Below are 20713 nucleotides of genomic sequence, written 5' to 3' on the forward strand. Positions count from 1 at the left end.
ATTTAAATGTTATATACCATGTAAAATATGTACTTGTAATTATAATAATAATAAAAATGTTTTAAATGTAGTAGCTGAACATAAATTGTGCTATAGCAGTATTATCAGAAGAGGCAGAAGCAGTTAGCATCATGCATAGAAACTGGTAATACAAGAGGTATTATTGCAACAAGAAAAGCATATATTGTACCAGCTGATGTAGTGGTAAGACCATCAATAATGACACCTACCTTAGTAGTAACACAGCAGGTATATGGGACACCGCAGGCTAACGGACCAGGCGCACTACAGTTGTGGTACATGTTGACTTTCCAGTCTTTAAATTCTTCACCTCCACAACACTTAAACTGACAAAGAGGACAATATTAAAGGTAAGAAGGAAAAGGAAAGTGGTTTTAAAACACAGGAGAGACAGAGAGAGTCAATAAGTAACTAACTATGTTGTGCTGGCATGATGCCAAAAGTAGCATTTTAGGATGAAATTAATCACAATTAACAACATTTGGCATCCGGTTAGTATTTGATTCTCTCTCACACTTTTCCTTTCAGCCAGAATTTCAAAGGAGCAGATTGAAGGGCTTTCCCCTGAAGAAGTGACGTTTCCCTGTACAAAATATTTTACTGAGCTGTTTACAAGACAAATGAGGTAAACTATACCATCAATATTCACATTCAGATGCAGCTGTGTTTACTATCCAAATACAATTTTCCACTGGTGGCAAATTTATTTGACTGTGCAAACACAGCTTCCCCCTTTCATTCCTTCTACCACATTCTTGAAAAGGTCGGTAGGTGTTGTGATATTTGCACATATCCAAAAACCTGCTTATATCTACTTCCTTCATTACTTTTAAGAGCAGGTGCATTTTTCCTTCCCACTAGAAATGTAAGCTCTTCCCCGGGGATGCATCTTTGTCCCTGTCTTGTAAAGTGCTGGCCTGTTTGTGTACAAAATACTCAGAGCCGACTCCGGCACAAGTCCATCCATCTGTCTATCCATCCATTTCCTTAATAACTAATCCAATTCGGAGTCACGGGGGTTTTGGGCCCATTTCAGATGTCATTCAGTGAGAGGCAGGATACCACCCGGACAGGTGGCTCGTACATCACAGGCCATGTATCAGAATTTATGTTAATATTCAGATCTGAGGAAAATATTCCCATTTCGAAAGAAAACCTGAAAATACAAAATACTTCACCAGGAGGAGATAAAAGGACTAATTTGGAATACTCAAAGAGAATTTGCTGCTTCACTGACCTGCATCAAATTTGGAAATTATCATCTTCACAAGAACAGTGAATCATTATGTGTCATCACCTGCAGCCACGTGTTGTGGGATCAACAAGTGGCTGCAGAGGCTGCACCAGTCATTTTTACTGCCCTCTTCTTTTGCAAACTCTCAAGAGACTAAAGAAACCTAAACAAATCAACAGCAAACAAACTTGGGAAAACACATTAGCGTTAGTAAGACAACAACGTATTTAATAAAGTTTTAAGTCTTCATCAATATACAAACAACACAAAATCCAGTATAATACACAAAAGCTCTGTTCATTTGTTTCCAAACTCTTCCTAAATGATCAGCAGTTGTGCAACCAGAGTTGGCACACAGGTACATCTTGGGACCCTGAAGGTTTTCACATCATTACATTGCCTAGCAACCACCTACCAGCAAGCTTAAATGACCCATTCATACTGTTTATGCACATAACATCTAAATTATATCCAGATATACTTAAATAATGTGTGACATTTTATGATGGCTTAACATTGCCTAGCAACCAACTAGAAATGGACTAAAATGACCCATTTGTAGCATTTATCTAGCTCCAAGACCTATGAAAAGCCTAATATTGTTTTATTTCATAAAAATAACATTAATTTACATCCATGTAAACCTGAATTGCGCACAATTTATTATGATGTCATGTTTCCCAGCAACCACCAACCAACAAGCCAAAATGAGAATTTGTAGTGTTTATGCATCTACAACATAAGAAAAGGTGGTTCAGGGGGCATTTCCTATGCGTTCTGTGTTTATTACTTAGGCAATCAGTTTATTCGTTTCATTTAGCTCTTCTTACATTTGCTGAAGGCACAAATGTGCACTTTCTTTGCTCAGTTTTCATCGTACAGGGTGGAAAAGTTGCCACACCGATGCTTTGGTGTGCTGAACTGTATTTCCCATTTTCATCCAAAGTGACAATAACAGTGACAGTTTTTAAGGTAGTGCTGAAGAACAAACTCACTGTTAAAATAGGACATAAGCCTTAAATTGGCACTTCTCATTATACAAGAAATGCAAATGAACTTGTCATAGCAGTATCGCCTCAGTTAACAATTAGCATTAATGGGATACAGCTGTTAATGGAGTTACGCCTGTATTTGACTAGCATAAGAAAGAAAAACAAAATTAGACCCAATATAAATGACATCTGGTACCAAAGGATTTTCAATATCTGAATATAAAAATGGGGAATATGTCTCAATTGATGGCACTCGGAGTAAATTACAGCTGCCGTTTGACATCTCAGTTATTTTTGTTTGATTTACGCTTTCACTTGGGGTAGATAGCAACTGCACAGCTGCCTCAGAGTAAAGAATGAGCGAAGCAGAGCCCAATACTGGTACCTCTGCTTGGTAGTCACTTATTGAATCTAATATTTTATTTGGAGGGAGAACATGAGGCAGAAAGAGAGAATGAGACAAGAGATAAAGAGGGACGATGAATAAATGAATAGATATGAGAGCGCTCTTTGTCAGGCGGCGTCATCAGTATGCTGATATGATGCCAGTCTGCCAAAGCAATACTCCCTCCTCTGTTGGTGTGATTCTGCACAGCTGTTTTTCCAGCACTGGGTCAAGACCCAAAGAAAGGTCACACACAACCCCCCCCCCCCCCCCAAAAAAAAAAAAAAAAAAAAAAAAGCCACAACAACAAACAAAAACTTAATATAAGAACACAGAGTTCTCAGTGTGGTAGGTGCAACAGTGCAGTATCACCCAATCTAATCCCGTCTATGAGCAGACTGTTCAATTCATTACGCAGCCTCATGACATAAAAATGAAGCATCTTTTCAAAACACGTCCATCTCCTGAGATTCTGATGTGACGTGTGAGAGTGATGGATGGATTACACAACAGTTTGTTTACTAAAGTTGAAATTGAAATACAAAGTCATTTAAAAGTGATGTGACACATTTATTTTTATGACCCTCACTGGTGACAGTCATGACCGAAGCCATTATGTTCTAGGGTTGTCCATCTGTCCGTAGCTCTTAAACTGGCAACCTCGACAATTACAGAGCCTTCATGGAGTAATTGTTAAATCAGTTCCCTTCACTTCTCTCTCTCTCTCTTTTCACCCCCAGTGTGTGGCTGAAGGAATTCTGTGTGTTTACATCCTCATGAATGTGACATGTCAGGAATTTGTATAAACATTAATTGGTCAAAAAGTCACCCTCACAAAATATTTAGCTGAGCTGGTTTGCAGAGGTATACAACAATAAGCTGGTAGCTCGAGTTTATTTTATTTATTTATTTTTATTGTGATTAAATTTCCAAAAGTCTCCTGGAATTAAATATTTGCAGAATAAGCGACTAATTTTGTGACTGTCCAGCTGACTGATGACGAGCTGCTTGCATGCAGACTGTGACTAATCGTATGGTTAAGTCCCCCTCTGAGCCAACCGCTCAAAGCGTGGGTTGCAATTACAGCAACATAATGAGCGTGTGATTACAGGTTAAAGACTGAGGTGTTTTTTTTCAAAAAGTTTGCTAAACTTTTCAGGATCACTTACTATTGTTACTGTATTAATAATAACCATAATTATGACTTTATTTATATAACATTGTTCAAGCTCCACATTACAACGTGCTTCACAGGAGCAACAGAATAAAACAGAATTAACAAATAGAGGGGGAAAAAAGACACTTTAAAGTAAATTTAAGGGGAGGGAAAAGCTTTCTCATCAAAGTATTTTTTAAAAGATGATTTCAAGGAAGTGACTGACTCACACACACACACACACACACACACACACACACACACACACACACACACACACACACACAGCTTAACTCAACTACCTCAAAACATTGAGACTGGACTGACTAATCAACACAAGCGCAAACACACTGACCTACACCACCAAACCATCGTACACACCAACCTGTAAATGCTCTTTTGCACAATATTATTACTGGACTTTTTGCACTAACTTCTGCACTTCCTAATTTTTGCTGCTATACTAAGGAATGTTTACTGTTCCTCCACTACCTCAACTCATCATCACAAAACCTTATTATTATGTTACGTTGTGGGGTTTTTTTTTGTCACACTGTCACTTGCTGCTCTTGTTTGCACATTTGCACGTGCACTTTGTTGTCTGCTGTCTGATAACAAAAAAAAGTCATCCTTAGATAGTTAGATAGTTTTTTGTTAATTTATGTTGTAATTTATGTTAGGTCAGTCTGTCTTGTCTCTGCTAGCCAGCTAACTAGGCCTCTTAGTTAGCTAGTTTAGAGTTTTTCTGTTAAATTATGTTGTAAATTTATGTTGCATGTAGCACCTTGGTTCCTGGAGGAACGTTGTTTCGCCTCACTGTGTACTGTTAAACTGTATATGGTTGAAGTGACAATAAAGCCAACTTGACTTGACTTGATTTTGCCAGACAGGTTGTTTCAGATTTGTCCCTTTGAGTTTTCAGTTGGGCCCCTGGAACAGGCAAAAGACCTCTGGTGCATATGGTAATTACTAAGAGGTCAGAAATGTAGCTTGGAGCAAAGCTATGAAAGACTTTAACAGAAATCAGTAAAATCTTAAATTCAATGCTAAACATTGTGTAAAAAGGTAAGAGAAATGTGATCTTGTCTCCTCGTTCTAGCTGAAAGTCTGGCAGCTGAGTTCTGTAGAGTCTGATTTAATTCAGTAGAATGACATTCACAAGGATCTAGAGGTTGGCCATCTCCTGGCAGCCTCTTTTTCTACAAAAATATTTTGCCCAACCAAGTTGACGAATGGTTTGCAGCTGTCACTGAAAGAGGTTGCTGCACCAAAAACTTGCATATAATTCTTTTGTTCACTAACAGATTGCTGCAGTTGCCCATAGTTTGCATGGAAGATGGCAACTTGTATGCAAACACTTGCTAATGAAGCACTGAACAGTTGTGAAAAATTTGAAGTGTTTCTGGCTTGCAACTCATTCTTCAAAGTAAACATTGTGCCTTAGAACTAAATCCAATGTATTTTTCTTATATTTTCACTACTGCTTGGAGATTAAGTAGTGAGAGTTTGCAAAGACGTTGGCGGCTTCCATAAGAACCACTAGCAACCAAAGCACGGTAGTTGTCAATGCAGCACCTAATACCGGTTTGTGAAAAATTGCACCTATCGACGCCAAACAACCTTGAAGAATACAGTTTTTTCCTAGTGACTTACGGTAATACATACCGGTAGGTTCACTGTCTGGACTCTAAAAGTGTGTCACTGGGGCTTTAGTTCCCATCAAACCAGTAGGTCTTGTAAAACCAGCTGCTTGAAATTTTTACAGCAGGGAACCAGTTCACCCACTTCCCCGAGGCTGATATAGCTCCTGAAAATGAGTTTTCTCTGCTTTTACCAAAAATTATAGTATTTTGTCATTTACACAAAAAAAAAACAAACTAAAAAACAAGTGCTGTAATAACTCAGTACATTTGTATAGGTACAGTTTTAAACTCTATTAGATGGATGGAAAAGGAGATCTAGTGAAGATTTGTTTTCAGGTCTGTTAATGTTCCATATAATCATAACCATACTGCAATATAAGTTCAATGTCTCTACCTCAACCCATGAAAATGAATACAAGTGTTTCCAGTAAGTGGATGGCAAAGGTTAGTGTTTGTGCATTCATGTAAGATTTATTAATGGACTTCGTACTTTTCTTGTTTGTTACTGCATTTTGTGTTATGTTTCTGTGTTTATTATATTTTCATTGACAGACACCACTGGATGAATTTTAATGTTATGCTCACAGTTGTCTCTTAATGAAATTTACCATGTCTATGCACAACTGCTATGCTTAAATTGCGCCAATGCTTTCCGTGATGAATCCAGAATTTGCTTATAAATATGCATGATCACTTCTGAGTGAAACATGCAGCACTCGGGAAAGATGGCGTTTGAAAGAGTGTCTGCCTGAATGACTTTTTTGTTTGAAGTGCTCTAACACTTCTTGGTATACACAACAAAGCCCGGCTGCAGTGCTGTGGGGGTATTTATTGCTGTGCCTGCAGCACAGATTGTGGTTAACAAATGATGTGACGTTTTCAAGCTGAACTGTTTTTATGAAGCAAGTGTCTGCAGTGACTAAGGTATTATCTAATGAGGGAAATGAAAAATTGTTGCTCCTGGCAATGAAACCAACAAGTGGTCAATAATATGACAACTATTTTGATAAATTATGCATGTAATTGTGTGAGAAAAATGTCTCCTCTGTCTCCTCTGCAGGGGCGAAGAAAGAGGCAGCTTACTGGTGGAATAAATGTCACATCTCCATTACAATACTGAGGCACAGTGGATAGAAAGGGCAGCTTGAAATCGAGTTAATACCGGATATGATGTGACCTACCACTTATACATGAACTCTGTGCTCAGAATGAGATGTTTCCTAATATCTTTACAGCTGGAACAAAAAGCTTACAGATGTGGTTTGTCACTGAAGACACATCTTTAAGTATGCTTCAAACTAAGAGATCAATTATTTTGTGGTTCATGTGACATTTATCATTCTGTGTCAAAGGAAGAGCCATTAACAGTAAAACCAGTGATAGCGTCACACTTTCAGACACTATACAAGATTTCAGATACGAAATGGTTAAAAGTTATTTTGTAAAAAAATGGAAATTAGACTTAAGGCCCAACTCTAACTTTTGTCAACTCCTCAGATGGATTTTGCTTGGTCTTGCTCAGGTGTACGCCTGCTATGTTAGTGTGTAAATGTAATGAGAAAAACAAATATGCAGAACCCTTCTATGTGACCCCATGCCTGTCCTACTTGCTTTATTCGGTTAAGAAACAGGAAGTGGTGGTGCGGTTATTACAGTCTGGAGTTTGAACCCTAGAGTCATTCCACATCCGCTTGTAGAGCCAATCGTCAAGAACTTGAAGTAAGCAATTTTTTGTGCGACTTTATCAGTCTCTCACAATCTCTCACATGAGGTGGGGGAATGTTGCTTCAGTTCATTTGGTGACACAGCTCGCTCAAGTCTTTTCTTTCCCATCCATTCTGTTGTAGTTTTGTTGCTGTGCTTGGGATCATTGACCTGTTGCAGGACCCGGTTTTGCACGATCTTCAGCTGATAGACATGTAGCCTCACATCTGACTCTGGTATACAGAGTAGTTCATGGTCGAGACAGTGACTGCAGGATGTCCAGGTCCAATTCCAAACCAGTCTAAACCATCACCCCTCGACCGCCTCTTTGTCCTGATATGCTGTGTTTGGTTTTTGCCAGATGCGGTGCTATCCATTAAGACTAAACCTCTCCAATTTAATTTCATCACTGTTGATGTGTTTCGTTGCTGGCATTGTGTAAAAGACCTGAATGCTCCGGACCAGCAAACTGGCAAAAATTCGGCTTTCAGACAGGTGGTCACGCTTGCTGATGATCATTTAATCAAGAGCATTTGATTAACACCTACTTCCCCATTCCTATGGAAGCAGTAAGAGTGTACTTCATTTTCCCACACACTGCTTCTGCATTTCAGCTTAATGTTTGTTAATTAAATAATGACATGGTGTAAAATGACACGTTTTTTAGTTCACTTGAGGTTGTATTTACCGAAATTTAGAACCTGCTAAGGACCAGGTTATTTTTAACATGTCCTGATACAGAAACTCTTACAATAGAAAGTGGGTGTGCTTTTGTTTTCAAGTGACTCTACATTTGGAGTCTTATCTCAGTTATTAAAGTGAAGATGTCTTAACCTGTACAGAATCAGATTTTAATATTGTCAAGGAGAGGTTCACTTAAAGTCCATCTTAAAATAGTACTCACACAGCTATTTCTCTGCTCAAGTTACTCTTTTCTCTGATCCATGCCCCTACTGACTTCAGAAATATCTATAAATCTATGGAGCTGACCATACTGATAAATGTGAGGTTAACTGGAAATATTCTCTTCCATTTTTTTTGTGTTGGCTGAACAATAGACTGGCAATCTGTCCAGGGATGTAACCTGCCTCTAACCCATCACAGTATATAAGAGATGGATAAATGAATGGATGGATGGAGAAACTCAAAGGTATAACCTTGAAACTAGGCAATGGTTTAATTAAGGAAGTTCAGGCAAGAAAAAAAAAAAAGTGTCAAATTTTCATCAAAGTTGGTCCTTTATTCACAGAGGGTGTCACCAGTTGGGCATCCTACCAAATGTGAATAATGGTCACTATTTCGCTGTAAGAATAGTTTTAGTGAGAAACTTCCAGAAAATTATGAAAGTGAAGCTTTGACCTTTCGGATTTAAAAGCATCATTATATTTTTTATCCTATTAGAGATTTTTGTGAAATCTAACTATTTTAATGCAATTAATTCATCCTTCAGCCAAAGCGAATGTTTGTGCCACATGCTAAGAGCTTTCAAAATGCATTTCTGAAATGACACATTCAAGAAAAACAGAAAACAATGAGTCCAGCATTGACTGTCACCAGAGGGGATGGAAGAAAAATAGCATGGCAGAAATTAAATTCTGCCTCCTCTGACTAAACAATGTGTGTGTCCCGGCTCTGAATGTTGGATTGTCGATTTCCTTTTTTGGATTCAGAGACGGTTCGATAACAAAAATAAAGAAAAGAAAAAGTGCTGACGCAACTGTTCGGGCTCTGAGGCATGAGGGCGTTTTCAAGCCTGAAAACTGGTCCCGACAATCAATTTTTCTTTGTTGTTGCAATTATGACAGATGGCTAAGACGTAGCCCCATCCAAAACATCAGCAGCTATTTACATGGAGACTGGGACAGGATGCCTCCTGTTGAGTTTACACTCAAAACACCTTCAGGCATTTTGCAGGAAAGACTCCTCTGACCCTTTTCGCATTACACACACACAAAAATAAAATAACCTGACAGTACAGACGGAGGTGCCATCTAAACACATTAGAAATGTTTTTTTCTTCTTACTGGATATGAGCTTTTCCAGAGTTCAGCGGGCACACGGGACGACATTACACAGAACACATTAAAATAAAAAAATAGATGGTTTTATAATGTAGAAGAACATTAAAAACACTGCTGGATACAGAACTGTGCTCACAGGGCACAGACCTGGTATGAGCAGTGAAATATTCTGATTGCTCACAGACAAACACAACATAAACTTCCTATTCAGTTGTTCTCACTTACCCACCGACAACAAAGGGACGCCTTTTTAAATCTTATATGAAAGGAACAGAGAAAAATGTCACCATTTACACGACGCAAACACAAATGCATGACTGAATTTGGTACCGTTCTCACAAACAAAAATAAGTTCAGAACATAGTCTCAGTGCCCTCCAAGTTTGTTTTTTCAAACATGGTTTTCCATTGAAGTTCTTCAGAAAAACACTTAATCTCTCTAAGAGCAGGGCAACGGGCCCAGCAAGCAGCTTTAAAAACCTTTACAGGCTTCTGTTAAATGGCTTTCTAACATCACTGAAGCAATCTTTGCTGCTATAAAGTTCTTCAAACATGTCACTGGATGAATCGGCTGCCAAAACAAAAAAAAAGAGGCTCCTTTTATGCTTTGACAGATAATTAATCGGCACTTCTTTTCTACACAACCAACTAAGATCTGCATAACCAAGGTGCTGCTGATCTTTGACAAAAATAAATACACCAACCAATTGTCCTAACCAACTAAGCACATGCATTATTGTCAGATGTTTTTTCCTCCAGCATTAACAAACCTTCTCTGTGAAAGAGAAAGATATTAATTTTTAAAACTCTCGTTGCATTCTCTCTTTATAAACTGACCAGATTTATTAGGCCTCTTCCGCTGCCTGTTAATAACCTGCTGAAGATCAAATTGAACATGTGAATAGGGAAGAAATGTGATTTAAGGTGGCGTGTTTGTTGATGCAATTCAGACCTGTCGAATTAGAAACTGCTGATCTACTGGGATTATCACACGCAACCATCTCTAGGGTTTACAGCGATTGGTTAAAAAACAGAAATTATCGAGTGAGCAACAGTTCTCTCAGTATAAATGCCTTATTTATCAATTTACACATCCAGCTAGTATAGAGTAAAGTTTGCCTGTCCTCGTCCCTGCTTTGGTAACCTCTGGGTAGTGCAGTTTTCTCACACAATCCAAAGACTAATGTGAGATTAACTGGTCATTCCACAATTGTCCATAAGTATGATTGTGCACATGAACCATCATCTGCCCCTCTGTGTTAACCCTGAAACAGATCAGGGTGTGCTCGGTGTATTACAGAGACAAAGCCCCATCAAAGCAAAAGCCAGTATCCTCCATTCAAAGATCGACATGCATAAACTGTTTCTCATCCTGAGAAAGTTTTACAAACACCCGTTATCAGTTATCTGGACCTGACCAAATGCACACAAAGATCTTTCTTGTAGCTTTCATGGACAATGCTCAAATGCTGTTAAATCTGCCAGTCCACAACTGTGTAAAAAATTCAGCCCATTTTCTAAACCACCAAATCACCTGAGACACAATAGCTTTAGGGAATTCAAGCAGCCTGCAACTATCACGCAATCAGGCCACAAATCCACAGTACACAATCCTTAAAATGATGAAGGCCTGTAGCGTGCAGAACATATGCCCCCTCTCCTGTGCTAATCAGAGTTTGTAGCTGGCTGCTAGTTTCAATGTGTGACCAGTCCGCTGTCCCCTACAGTGCATTACCATATGCTTGATAAAAGCTGGGAAAGAGATCTCCAGCTTCAGGCTGTGTGCATGGCGGCTCGGTGTGCTCTGATGGTCATGCACAGCGATGCAACTAAAAATTTTCAGTGAGGATTCAGGTTCACTGGTTGTGCAGTTTTAAAACAACAAAAAATCCTCAGCTTTATAATAATAATAATCAGGCTTTGTCTCTACTGCAGGAGATTATTAACATAGACTATACATAAAAGATGGATACCACTACTGTGACTTCACCCATAGTCTGCGCACTGGCCTCATTTTAGTTTTTTTAACTAGATATGACCATAACAGGATGTGAGTGTTTTCCGGGATATTTACCAGCTAATACTAGTTCTGTCTAACTAGCTTGGCTGTCGCATTATAGCTGTCATTAAAGGGATTATAACAACAACATGCACCTACTGAGAGAGAGAAAAAAGAAAAGAAAAAAAAAAAGCTAAACACCTGACTCTTTAACGCATCTTTAAGAACACATGAAGCATGTCTTTAATTCTAGTTTATAATTTATAGATTAGAGGGCATAGCTTTAACCCTTAAAACTATTAAAACAGATCAGTGATCTAAAAAAAAAAAAAAAAAAATCACTCTTAGTACAGATGGAGAGGTATAGGCTGTAATATTTATTTATCCTTTAAAGCTGTGTATTTGGGGATTTACTAAAGTCAAGTCAAGGAACTTTGGTTTCTGACTTTATTTAAAGTCCTGAGGGTTTCTGGGTGATTAATACAGTCCGTATGTTAAAAAAAGACAGGTGACGTTTATCAAGTAACAGGAAATTAAGAGTCGTCTTACCCTATTCTGAACGTAGTCCATGATGTTTTTGAAGTCCAAGTCATCGTAGTAGTTTACTATGCCCTTTCGAATGTTCTTGTTCAATAAACGTTCCGCCTGTGAGGGAGTTAGAAAAAGAATGCAAGACTGTGAATAGTACAGGAGAGGAGAAAGTCAGATTATCACATCTGTCAGTGGAGCTGTAGAGTTACTTGTATGTGTCAAAAACCATTTAGTTGCCATTTTCGGTGCTGTATGAAATGTCTTTGGCCCGCACGTCCTCTAAGCAAAACGGCAGTAGTCCATTTATGGTGATGTATTTGTCCTCATCCTGTTTTAATAGCACACTGCATGCTGCCCAACAGTTATAGTATGCGGACATTGTTAGCCTTAAAACGAAGCCACAACTCCAAATAAAAACAGAGCCAAATATAACCCATGTTTTTGAAAGGAGAAGCTGCAGGTTTTATTTGTAGTGTGACTTTCAGGGTTAACCGTGGAATTGCATTAAGCTTTAATAACCAAACATAATCATGACTTGTTGAGCTTAATCAACATTTTAGGGGATTTAAGGATTTAAGAGCTTTGACTGTGCAAAATTATGATCAATGAAACAGTTTAGATTTTTTTTTTTTAATGTTAGAGCTTTTATTCCTCCTACTTATATTTTTTTTAAAAAAAGCAGCCAATTGTGTCTCAAATTGTGTGTGTTGTGTACCAAAATACCCTCTATGTTAAAGGGTATTTCGGTACACAACAATCAGTGTGTCAAACAGGCGCCTGCTGAGAGCAAATGCTATCATAAGTCAAGGTGACTGATTCACTGAACCAGGATATTAAAATGAGAGCGAACTTGACCGCTCACATCTGTCAGTCACAATCTGGTGCTGTGGGGTTACATTAAGTTTAATATATAAGCTTATACAGTCACTTGGCATAAATATTTATAATTTGGAGGTCTCTTAAGAGAATTTTTTGAGAGCTTTTCATTAAATGTTTTCATTCAGGGAACGGTTCATTTACTCCACTAATTTCTCCACTCTGTTTCTGATACATTAGTCTTATTTATAGTTCATTGGCGATGAAAGCGACAAAGCGCTGTTTTTCTTTTTTACCCTTTACTTAGGCCTAATATTGTTCCTTTATTTCATTCTTCAAAGCACTGCCGACAATAACGAATCGAGAATGCAGCCTCCTCCATTAGAGCCACAGAGATTAAAAGAGATTTAATTTTTCATTTCATTTCTTTTCTTCCCCTCTTGAACATATCAGGTGTTGACAGTGGATGTACTGGGACAAGGCACCCACATTTAAACCAAAGTACGATGTGCACATTTGTAGAACGAGAGCTCAAAGGGCATCATCTCCTCAAACAGGATGTTAATTAAAACGGGAAGCCAAAAATAAGTATGTAGACGTTCAAAATGTATTTTTGAAAGTCTACATACTCCATCACTTGGCCCATTTTCAGGGATTCTTTTAAAGATTGAAATCTCGATTGTGCTCTCAACATTTCATACGTGCAACCTGTTGAGCCACATCGTAAAAGTACGCCTTGTCATGAAAATCCATATGCATTAAGATGGTGATGCAGGAAATGGAAATCTGTTATAGTTGGTTTTACACTGAACAGATTAAAAATGTGACCAGTGTATCACTAAGAATCAGTCAGTTAATCAGTGAAATTAATTTCACTTTAATTTGGCAACCAATTAAAACAATTTCTATGTTTCCTACATGAGAGTGTCAGACCTGAAATGCAATCAGTAACCTTTAATGTTCAAAAGTTTCAAAGAGCAGCACACAGAGCATAGTGAGGGAATTAAATAAATATAACTCAAATTCAAAAAGATTAATGATTAATTCATTTTTTCAACACAAGTGGAGCCTTTTTGTGTTCTGACCAGAGGAGGGTGAAACAAAGAGTCAAGTCCCAGATCTTATGTTTGTGAGCCTGAAGTGGAAAGCTTCATTAACAAAGAATGTCATCTGGGAGGTGGAGGAATTTCAGTTTCACGTCTAAGAGGCTCTTGCTGGATGTAAGTAGTAGATGTGATTTTCTGTGTCTGTAGACAGCAACAGATTTGTGATTGAATTTGGAGTCCAGGGAGCGCTTTTAAAGACCTTCTATGACTCTTTGGTGGCATCTGTCATTTTTTACAGTGTTGTATATTGGAGCAGCGGTTTATCGGCAGCTGAGAGGAAGAGGTTGGATAAACTCATCAGGAAGGCCAGCTCTGTTCTGGGATGCACCCTGGACCCAGTGCAGGTGGTGGGAGACAGAAGGACTCATCTCTGATGGATAGAGTCTCCCACCCCATGCATGTAAATGTTGCTGAACTGCAGAGCTCCTTCAGTGACAGACTGCTGCATCCTAGATGCATGAAGGAGCGTTTCCACAGGTCCTTCCTCCCTGCAGCTGTCAGACTGTACAATCAGAACTGCTCCCAACAAACATAGATGTTTACATCTGCGCTGTAACTGCAATAATTTAATCAACCGATTTGCACTACAACCTGGTTTGCCTCTTATCTGTAGTTAATTTTATTTAATTTAATAACGGCACTCTGTTTATAGTAACCCATTGTCCTTGATGTAAATATGTAAGAAAAATTTTGTATGTTTCTGTTCTGTGTCCTGTTTGTTGTATATGTGTCTTTCTGGCTGCTGTTACAGCCAAATTTCCCCTTGTGGGGCAATTAAAGGATTATTCTATTCTGTCATATATTCTGACATAAAAATTAAAATAGATTTAAATAAAACACAAGCCTTTATCGTCAAAACGGGTTGAGCCTCAGGGAAATTAAAGTTTCCATTGTCATTTGTTTACCCGTGTGTCTGAAAGATTAGGCAAAAACCACTTGGCAGAATTTATTAAAACTAGGCGGGGCTGTGGACAAAATTATGTGGTGTGGAGTTGTTCTCAGGAGAGGACAGAAGGACTCTTAAGCTCTTCCCTACAAATCCACATCAAGATATTTATGAGAGTGAGCTATTTATAAAGAAAACCCAATGACGTCAGGATGTTATCAGAGAATTGGTGATGTTTGCTTGATTAACGCGAATCTTGTTTTGATCATGGCTCATATTAGTTATCATCCTCCACCAGTTGTGTTCTGTGCAAACCTCATTTCTCAGGGCAGGACTAGAGGCTAAGCACCTAACAAACTTGTTCTGTAATTTTAATAACCATTAACACCATTCTGTTTTTTCCCCTCAAAATTAATTATCAAAAGGTTTTCATTTAACAAAATTATATGAGGAATTTTATGCCTAACGAACACGGCGCTGTAACATGCAAATGAGAAGGAGATAAGTCATGTCAATGTTATCTCCCCCTTCGTGCCGGTTATGGTGTGTAAATGATCTGTGACTCACGGTGCGTTGTGCTCTCCTCTCAGGTGTAGCTGGTCTGGTGTGATTAACTGAAAAGCAATAAAGAGGGGGCAGGACCCTTGGTGTGCTTTCCTTTCCTCTACACACCGTCCAGCCAGTGCAGCGGTAATTTTTGGTTGAACAGTTGTTAATTATTTTGTGTTTTGTGTATGTGTGTGTGGGGGTTTTGTGTTTTTGGTTTTTTTGATGGGTCCAGAGGGTCTATTTTTCCTGCTTTATTTCTGTTATGTTGATTTTGATAAAGAGGACTTCAGACACTACAGACCCTAGATTTACTGGCTTATCTACCTTCTGTTGTTAGCCCTTCTTTAGTAATTATGATTAAAAAAAACAAAAACAAAAAACAAAACCCTGCAGCTTTAACTTTATAAGATTATTTTTTAGACCTCTCATCTAGAGAGGCTTGGATTACAATTTAAAAACTAACTAAAAAACAAACAACAACAAAAAACGACATATTTACATCCAGATCTTGGTTTTTTTTGTAATTCTGCTTGAACAACCTCCTTTAGTTTGAGCCAAAGTTTATTTTAAATATACAGAAAATTATTGTTTACATAACATCAAATTTAATCCATGTGAAGTGGACCCATTTTCATTATTTTAATAAAAGCATAATAAACAGTGTTGTTGGAGTACAGAACCCTGATGCCTCATTTACATCGAGTTAAATCATTAAGAGGTGGAGGTTTGATAATTTGTTTCATATAAAATAAATTTTACAACATGCAGCCATAATTGGTTGTTGTTGTTTTTTCATTTAAGAATTTGTTGATGAATCAAATGAGCCTCCCACAGTGTCTCATTTTGGTCCCCTTTACACTTCATTTAAAACTGAGCCTTCCCCATAAAAAAGGATTACAAAATAAAAATCACAATCCTGATGATTAAGCCTCAATTTCTGTTGCTTTTATTAACAACTGCCTTTAAATGGCGCACCATTAAAATCTCTTGGTACGACGCAGCAGCAGGAACAACCTCTGGAAAATCCAACAGCACAGCAAATAAAGGCAATCGAGTTTTCTTGTCTAAACAGGATTCATTAAAAGGCGCTCTACACTTCGGGGTTGGGGGCCTCTACATTAGACAAGACCCTGCATTTTGAATCACCCACCTGCAGTGCCTTATTGCAGACAGTTTGACATTCAACACTGCAGTAATTTCCAACAATCACTGACTTTAACTTTCCATTCTTTACATTTTAACTATTTGGAGTTTCTATGTCATGTAAAGTTGCTCCTTTCTGGTTTAAAAAGTATTGACAGACATGATGACCTATGTTGGAAGAAGCCAGAGATCATAAGGCAGAGACAGTAAGCAGGACCAACAGGAGAACTTAAGAGGGAAATATTAAAAGTGCAAAATACAGAGACATTGTGAAAGATGACATAAATATCACATAGACAACTGATAATTCTACATACTCTTCTAAACATATGAATTCTGATCCTGTGCAAGTTTAATCTATTGTATTGGTCACAGGAAAACAGCTTTTAACAGCTTTATCTCATGTTAAAGAGAATAAGACTTCAGAAATCAAATTAAACTACATAATGTGGCTTTACTTTTCTTGGCTAGAGTGAATCTCTTCCTCGTGGTAAGCAGACTGTCAGTGTCAGACTGCTTTGGTTGTTATCTTGCTCCCTGCTACGTGAAATAAAACACATGCCTTCACTGCCCACCTGCTGAAGTCAGAGGATTTCAAAATGGTAGGGAACTGATTAACACTTGAGGCAACTCACCTGGTTGCGAAACACCAGCCCCAAGATTGCTCCAACCAGCTCCAGGAGCAGACACGCTGCCAGGGTGTACATGAACTGTGGTGCACCAGACAAGAATATGAATTTCATTGTTCTATTGAGTTCAAGCATATCCCCCCCCCCAAAAAAAAGAAAAAAAAAATTGAGATAACGTTTTCTAAAGTGCCTTTGTGTGCATCTTTTAACAGTTTGTGTATTGTGTCCATACAGAAAGACCTTTCCTTCCTATCCTAGTTAATCTCTAAAGCAACCAGTGACCAGAACACTCTGGTCTTGCTCTGTGCTTTCATAAGATCCTGAATATAGATGCCATCTTCCCATGTTTGTCTTTTCCTGCATCTGGCAGTGACTCCAGTTGTTTAGTTGCTTATTAAGTAATTTGTAATACAGTGTGTCTTGATTTTTCACCAGTCAGTTCATTGCATTTCTTCCTATAGTTTTAGTACATAACAGAAGCAAAAATTTAGTACATTATGTCAAATGACTCTCCTTAGTGTAATAAGCCATTACTCACTCCAGCTTAGAGACCGGTGTGAGCATCCTCCAGTCGCTAGGGAAAATATACATTGTCTGACTGGTTGCTGGCGATGAAATCAGTTGCAAATGTGATGCTGCACCAAATACCTCCTATTGATTGTTTTGGTTGCTAGCACGTTGCTACAGCTGAAGTAAAAGTTGTGCTTTTACCAGTGAAACAAACATGTTTCCAAAACGTAACAATCTCTATTTCTGGTTTGTGTCACACTCTTCACACAGTTTCAGTTGGAAAGTGTTTGCAGACAAGTTGGCATCTTATAAGCAAACGATCTGCTAGCAAAGCAATTCCAACTAGGTTTTTGGTGCAGCATCATGCAACTTTCAACCAGTTTCATCCAGTAACAGCTTTTTCTGTTTGTTTGTCTCTCTTTAAATCCCAGAAAGTAAGACAGACTGGTTTAGTTTAAACTGTGTGTGTGTGTGTGTGTGTGTGTGTGTGTGTGTGTGTGTGTGTGGGGGGGGGGGGGGGGTTATTTGCATCTTTACAAATAACAATGATGCAAAGGCAATTTCCAATACTTCACCACTCACCACTTTCAATAGAGTTATATTATCCCTCAGGGAACCCAAGACTCCAATGAATGAAACAACAAATAGGATGATGCCCAGTAGGATCAGGATTATAGATGGGGCCAGAAACACACCCTCCAGTGTCTTGTACTGCTGTCGCTCTACTTCTGCATAGATGCCAATACCCAGGATACATCCGCCTATTAGCTGGAAACACACAAGCGAAGCAGTTAGGACAGATTAGTCATCAGCTTGAACATGATGGGAAACCAGCAGGTTTCTAGATTCGCTCAGTTTCTGCAGATTTAAATATAACTAAGAGAATAAAACATTCAGTGGGCCAAAGCTTAATTTCCACAATTACATGTTCGTCAGCTACCACTTAGCAGGGAATATTGAGGTGGAAAAAAAATGGAAAGTGCTTAGACCACCAGGTCTCAAAGACAACAGAGAAAGAGACGCGTACAATACTTAAGTTTAAGGTCATACATATTAGAAGGAAAATACAGCAACATCACTTTGTCAGACAGGTTCTATTTAAGTGATTTCTTGATTCAGGAGGTCCAGCAGTAATCAGGGCTGGATATAGCTAGTGAAATTGAACTTTGCTTCCCCAAAAAACGTGGTTTTCACAGTCAATGCTTGATTTAACAATAAGGCAATTAATATTTCGACACAGGGACAGATAGGTTTGGATTTTTGTTGATGCTGGAGGTCAGAGGAGAAAGGCCAATTAGCTTTGAGTTGACAGGAAGGTAACAAGAACTCAAACAACCACAAAGATGGGCCACAGTGGATACATCTACCGTCAGCTAATAACAAGTCACACAAACGTATTCACATAAATGTAACTGCTGTGACATCACCTGTTGGTTAGTGTAGCCCTCACACTGTATGTGATGACCAGGAGGTGAATCGGACTAAGAAACCAAGAGACACTGCACACTCATATTATAGCAGTTTGTAAACCACACGTTAGCCTCACCCTAAAGCAAATAATTATAAAATGCAGTTTAACAGGACTTTCACACTGACTTCACTTTTCACACCAGTAAGCTGTGCCAGTCTCCCAATCTCTCATGTACAGTCTATGGATGATGGTCCATGTGAGTCTGTCTGATTTAGACAGAAACCTCAACAACAAGCATAAAAATCTATATGCCTATAAAGCATAAAGTCTGCACCTCAATCAAATCATGAATGTTTCATTTAAATTCCACTTTGGTGGTATACAGAAGCAAAAATGTTTTTGTCCATTTCTAAAGCCAATTGTATAAAGCGTTTTAATAGTTTCTTTATCAAACAACAACAACAAAAGAAATCCTGGCAAACACTGACATAATTATAGGCATACCCTTGTAGAGCTACAAGGGTATGAAATTTCTCCCGAAGAAGAAATGATAAATAAATTAAGCAATTATAATCTGTATAATCGCCAGACTGTAGTGGACTATGGTTAGGGCTGCTCAATTAATCGAATTTTAATCACGATTACGATCTGGGCTTTCAACGATCATTAAAAATGACTGAGCCGATTATTAGCCCCTCCCTCATTTATCCGCGACACCTTAAAGGCCGGTCCGTGAAAATATTGTCGGGCATAAACCGGTCCGTGGCGCAAAAAAGGTTGGAGACCGCTGATTAAGAGGACCCGAGGGAAGCTCGGAAAGCTAAGCAGAAGTTATTTGGAGAGTGACTGCCGTTGGTTGAAAAGAGAGTTTAAAAAAAAAAACTTCAGTGGTGTTGCACACTATTTTATATTATTTTTTTAAAGTCATTGTTAACCCTTTAAAGCCGGTGTTGTGCCAAAAAGTGATTGTCTGCCAAAAACTGATTTCCAATGTTTCTGTGTATTTTTTATGTGTAATATCTTTACGTATGTTCGTAAATAGACTTCGGTGAACAGGGTTTACAAAGGGGTTATATAGAGAATTAAAACAATATCTGTTTTTCAAGTATCTTTACAACTCTCTGCTATTGTACTTACATTATAACCAATCCGGTCCTTTATCCCCACTTAAAATATTTTTACAGAAATATTGTAATATTTGCTGCCATTTCTGCTGTCCTCTTGGCCAACTTACTCTTACAAAAGACATTTTTAATGTTAATGAGATTTTTTTAACTGGATAAATAAAGGTTATATAAAAGTCACTGCCAAAAACTGATTGCGGCTTCTACCTTGTTACACGAATGTTGTTTGTGGCTCAAGATGACTTTATGTCATCCATGAGGGATGCATTTGACATATGTTTCACCTATTATAGCCCAACAAGTTACTTATAGCAGTTTAAATACGAGCAATCAGTTTTTGGCAAATACCGGAAATCAGTTTTTGGCAGACAATCACTTTTTGGCACAACACCGGTCAGAGCAGCACGCTCCGTTTTGCGTAACTATTGTTAAATCCCTGTAGAACCTGAACCGTGTAAGCTAGCGCAATAATTTGTTTTGCATATGAAACCGGAGGAGTTGTACTTACATCTGATGCCATCAGCTTGTCCTCGGTCACGGTTTCGTTCCACATATAGCTTTGCAAAAATTGCATAAAAAGCGCTTGCAGGAACAAAAACATAATATTCCAGAAACACGCTTTGCCGTTCCTATCAGCTGTTCGTAACACTTCCCACAGTGAAATGATGCACATGCTGTTTTCTTTGCAAATTTGCATCATAGGATTGTTTTTTGTTTTTCCTGCAGTATATAAAAATTGCTGTATCTCCAAAATAAAACTATGAAGACACTCAAAATAAATTTCCTGTGGTGGGAAACTATTTTTTGCAACTTTATTGTATTTAAAGTTTTGAGGGATAAACCTCTTAAATTTC

The 20713-nt window shown here is 38.3% G+C and overlaps 1 protein-coding gene across 1 annotated transcript in view; it reads right to left on the bottom strand.

The window, feature by feature from the left end:
* The window catches only part of tspan15 (tetraspanin 15), a 40204-nt gene that overhangs the window by 7019 nt on the left and 12472 nt on the right, over positions 1 to 20713 (bottom strand). The window contains exons 2-5 of the mRNA XM_085353746.1: positions 17907 to 18092; positions 16821 to 16895; positions 11704 to 11799; positions 231 to 347 (exon numbers count right to left, since the gene is read on the bottom strand). Coding sequence (XP_085209872.1) covers positions 231 to 347; positions 11704 to 11799; positions 16821 to 16895; positions 17907 to 18092 — 474 coding nt within the window. The remainder of the gene's footprint in view (positions 1 to 230; positions 348 to 11703; positions 11800 to 16820; positions 16896 to 17906; positions 18093 to 20713) is intronic.

Source organism: Diplotaxodon limnothrissa, linkage group LG1 (assembly GCF_057381915.1).
Source record: "Diplotaxodon limnothrissa isolate DT_005_m linkage group LG1, D_limnothrissa_male_GT1.1, whole genome shotgun sequence".
NCBI classification, from domain to species: domain Eukaryota; kingdom Metazoa; phylum Chordata; class Actinopteri; order Cichliformes; family Cichlidae; genus Diplotaxodon; species Diplotaxodon limnothrissa.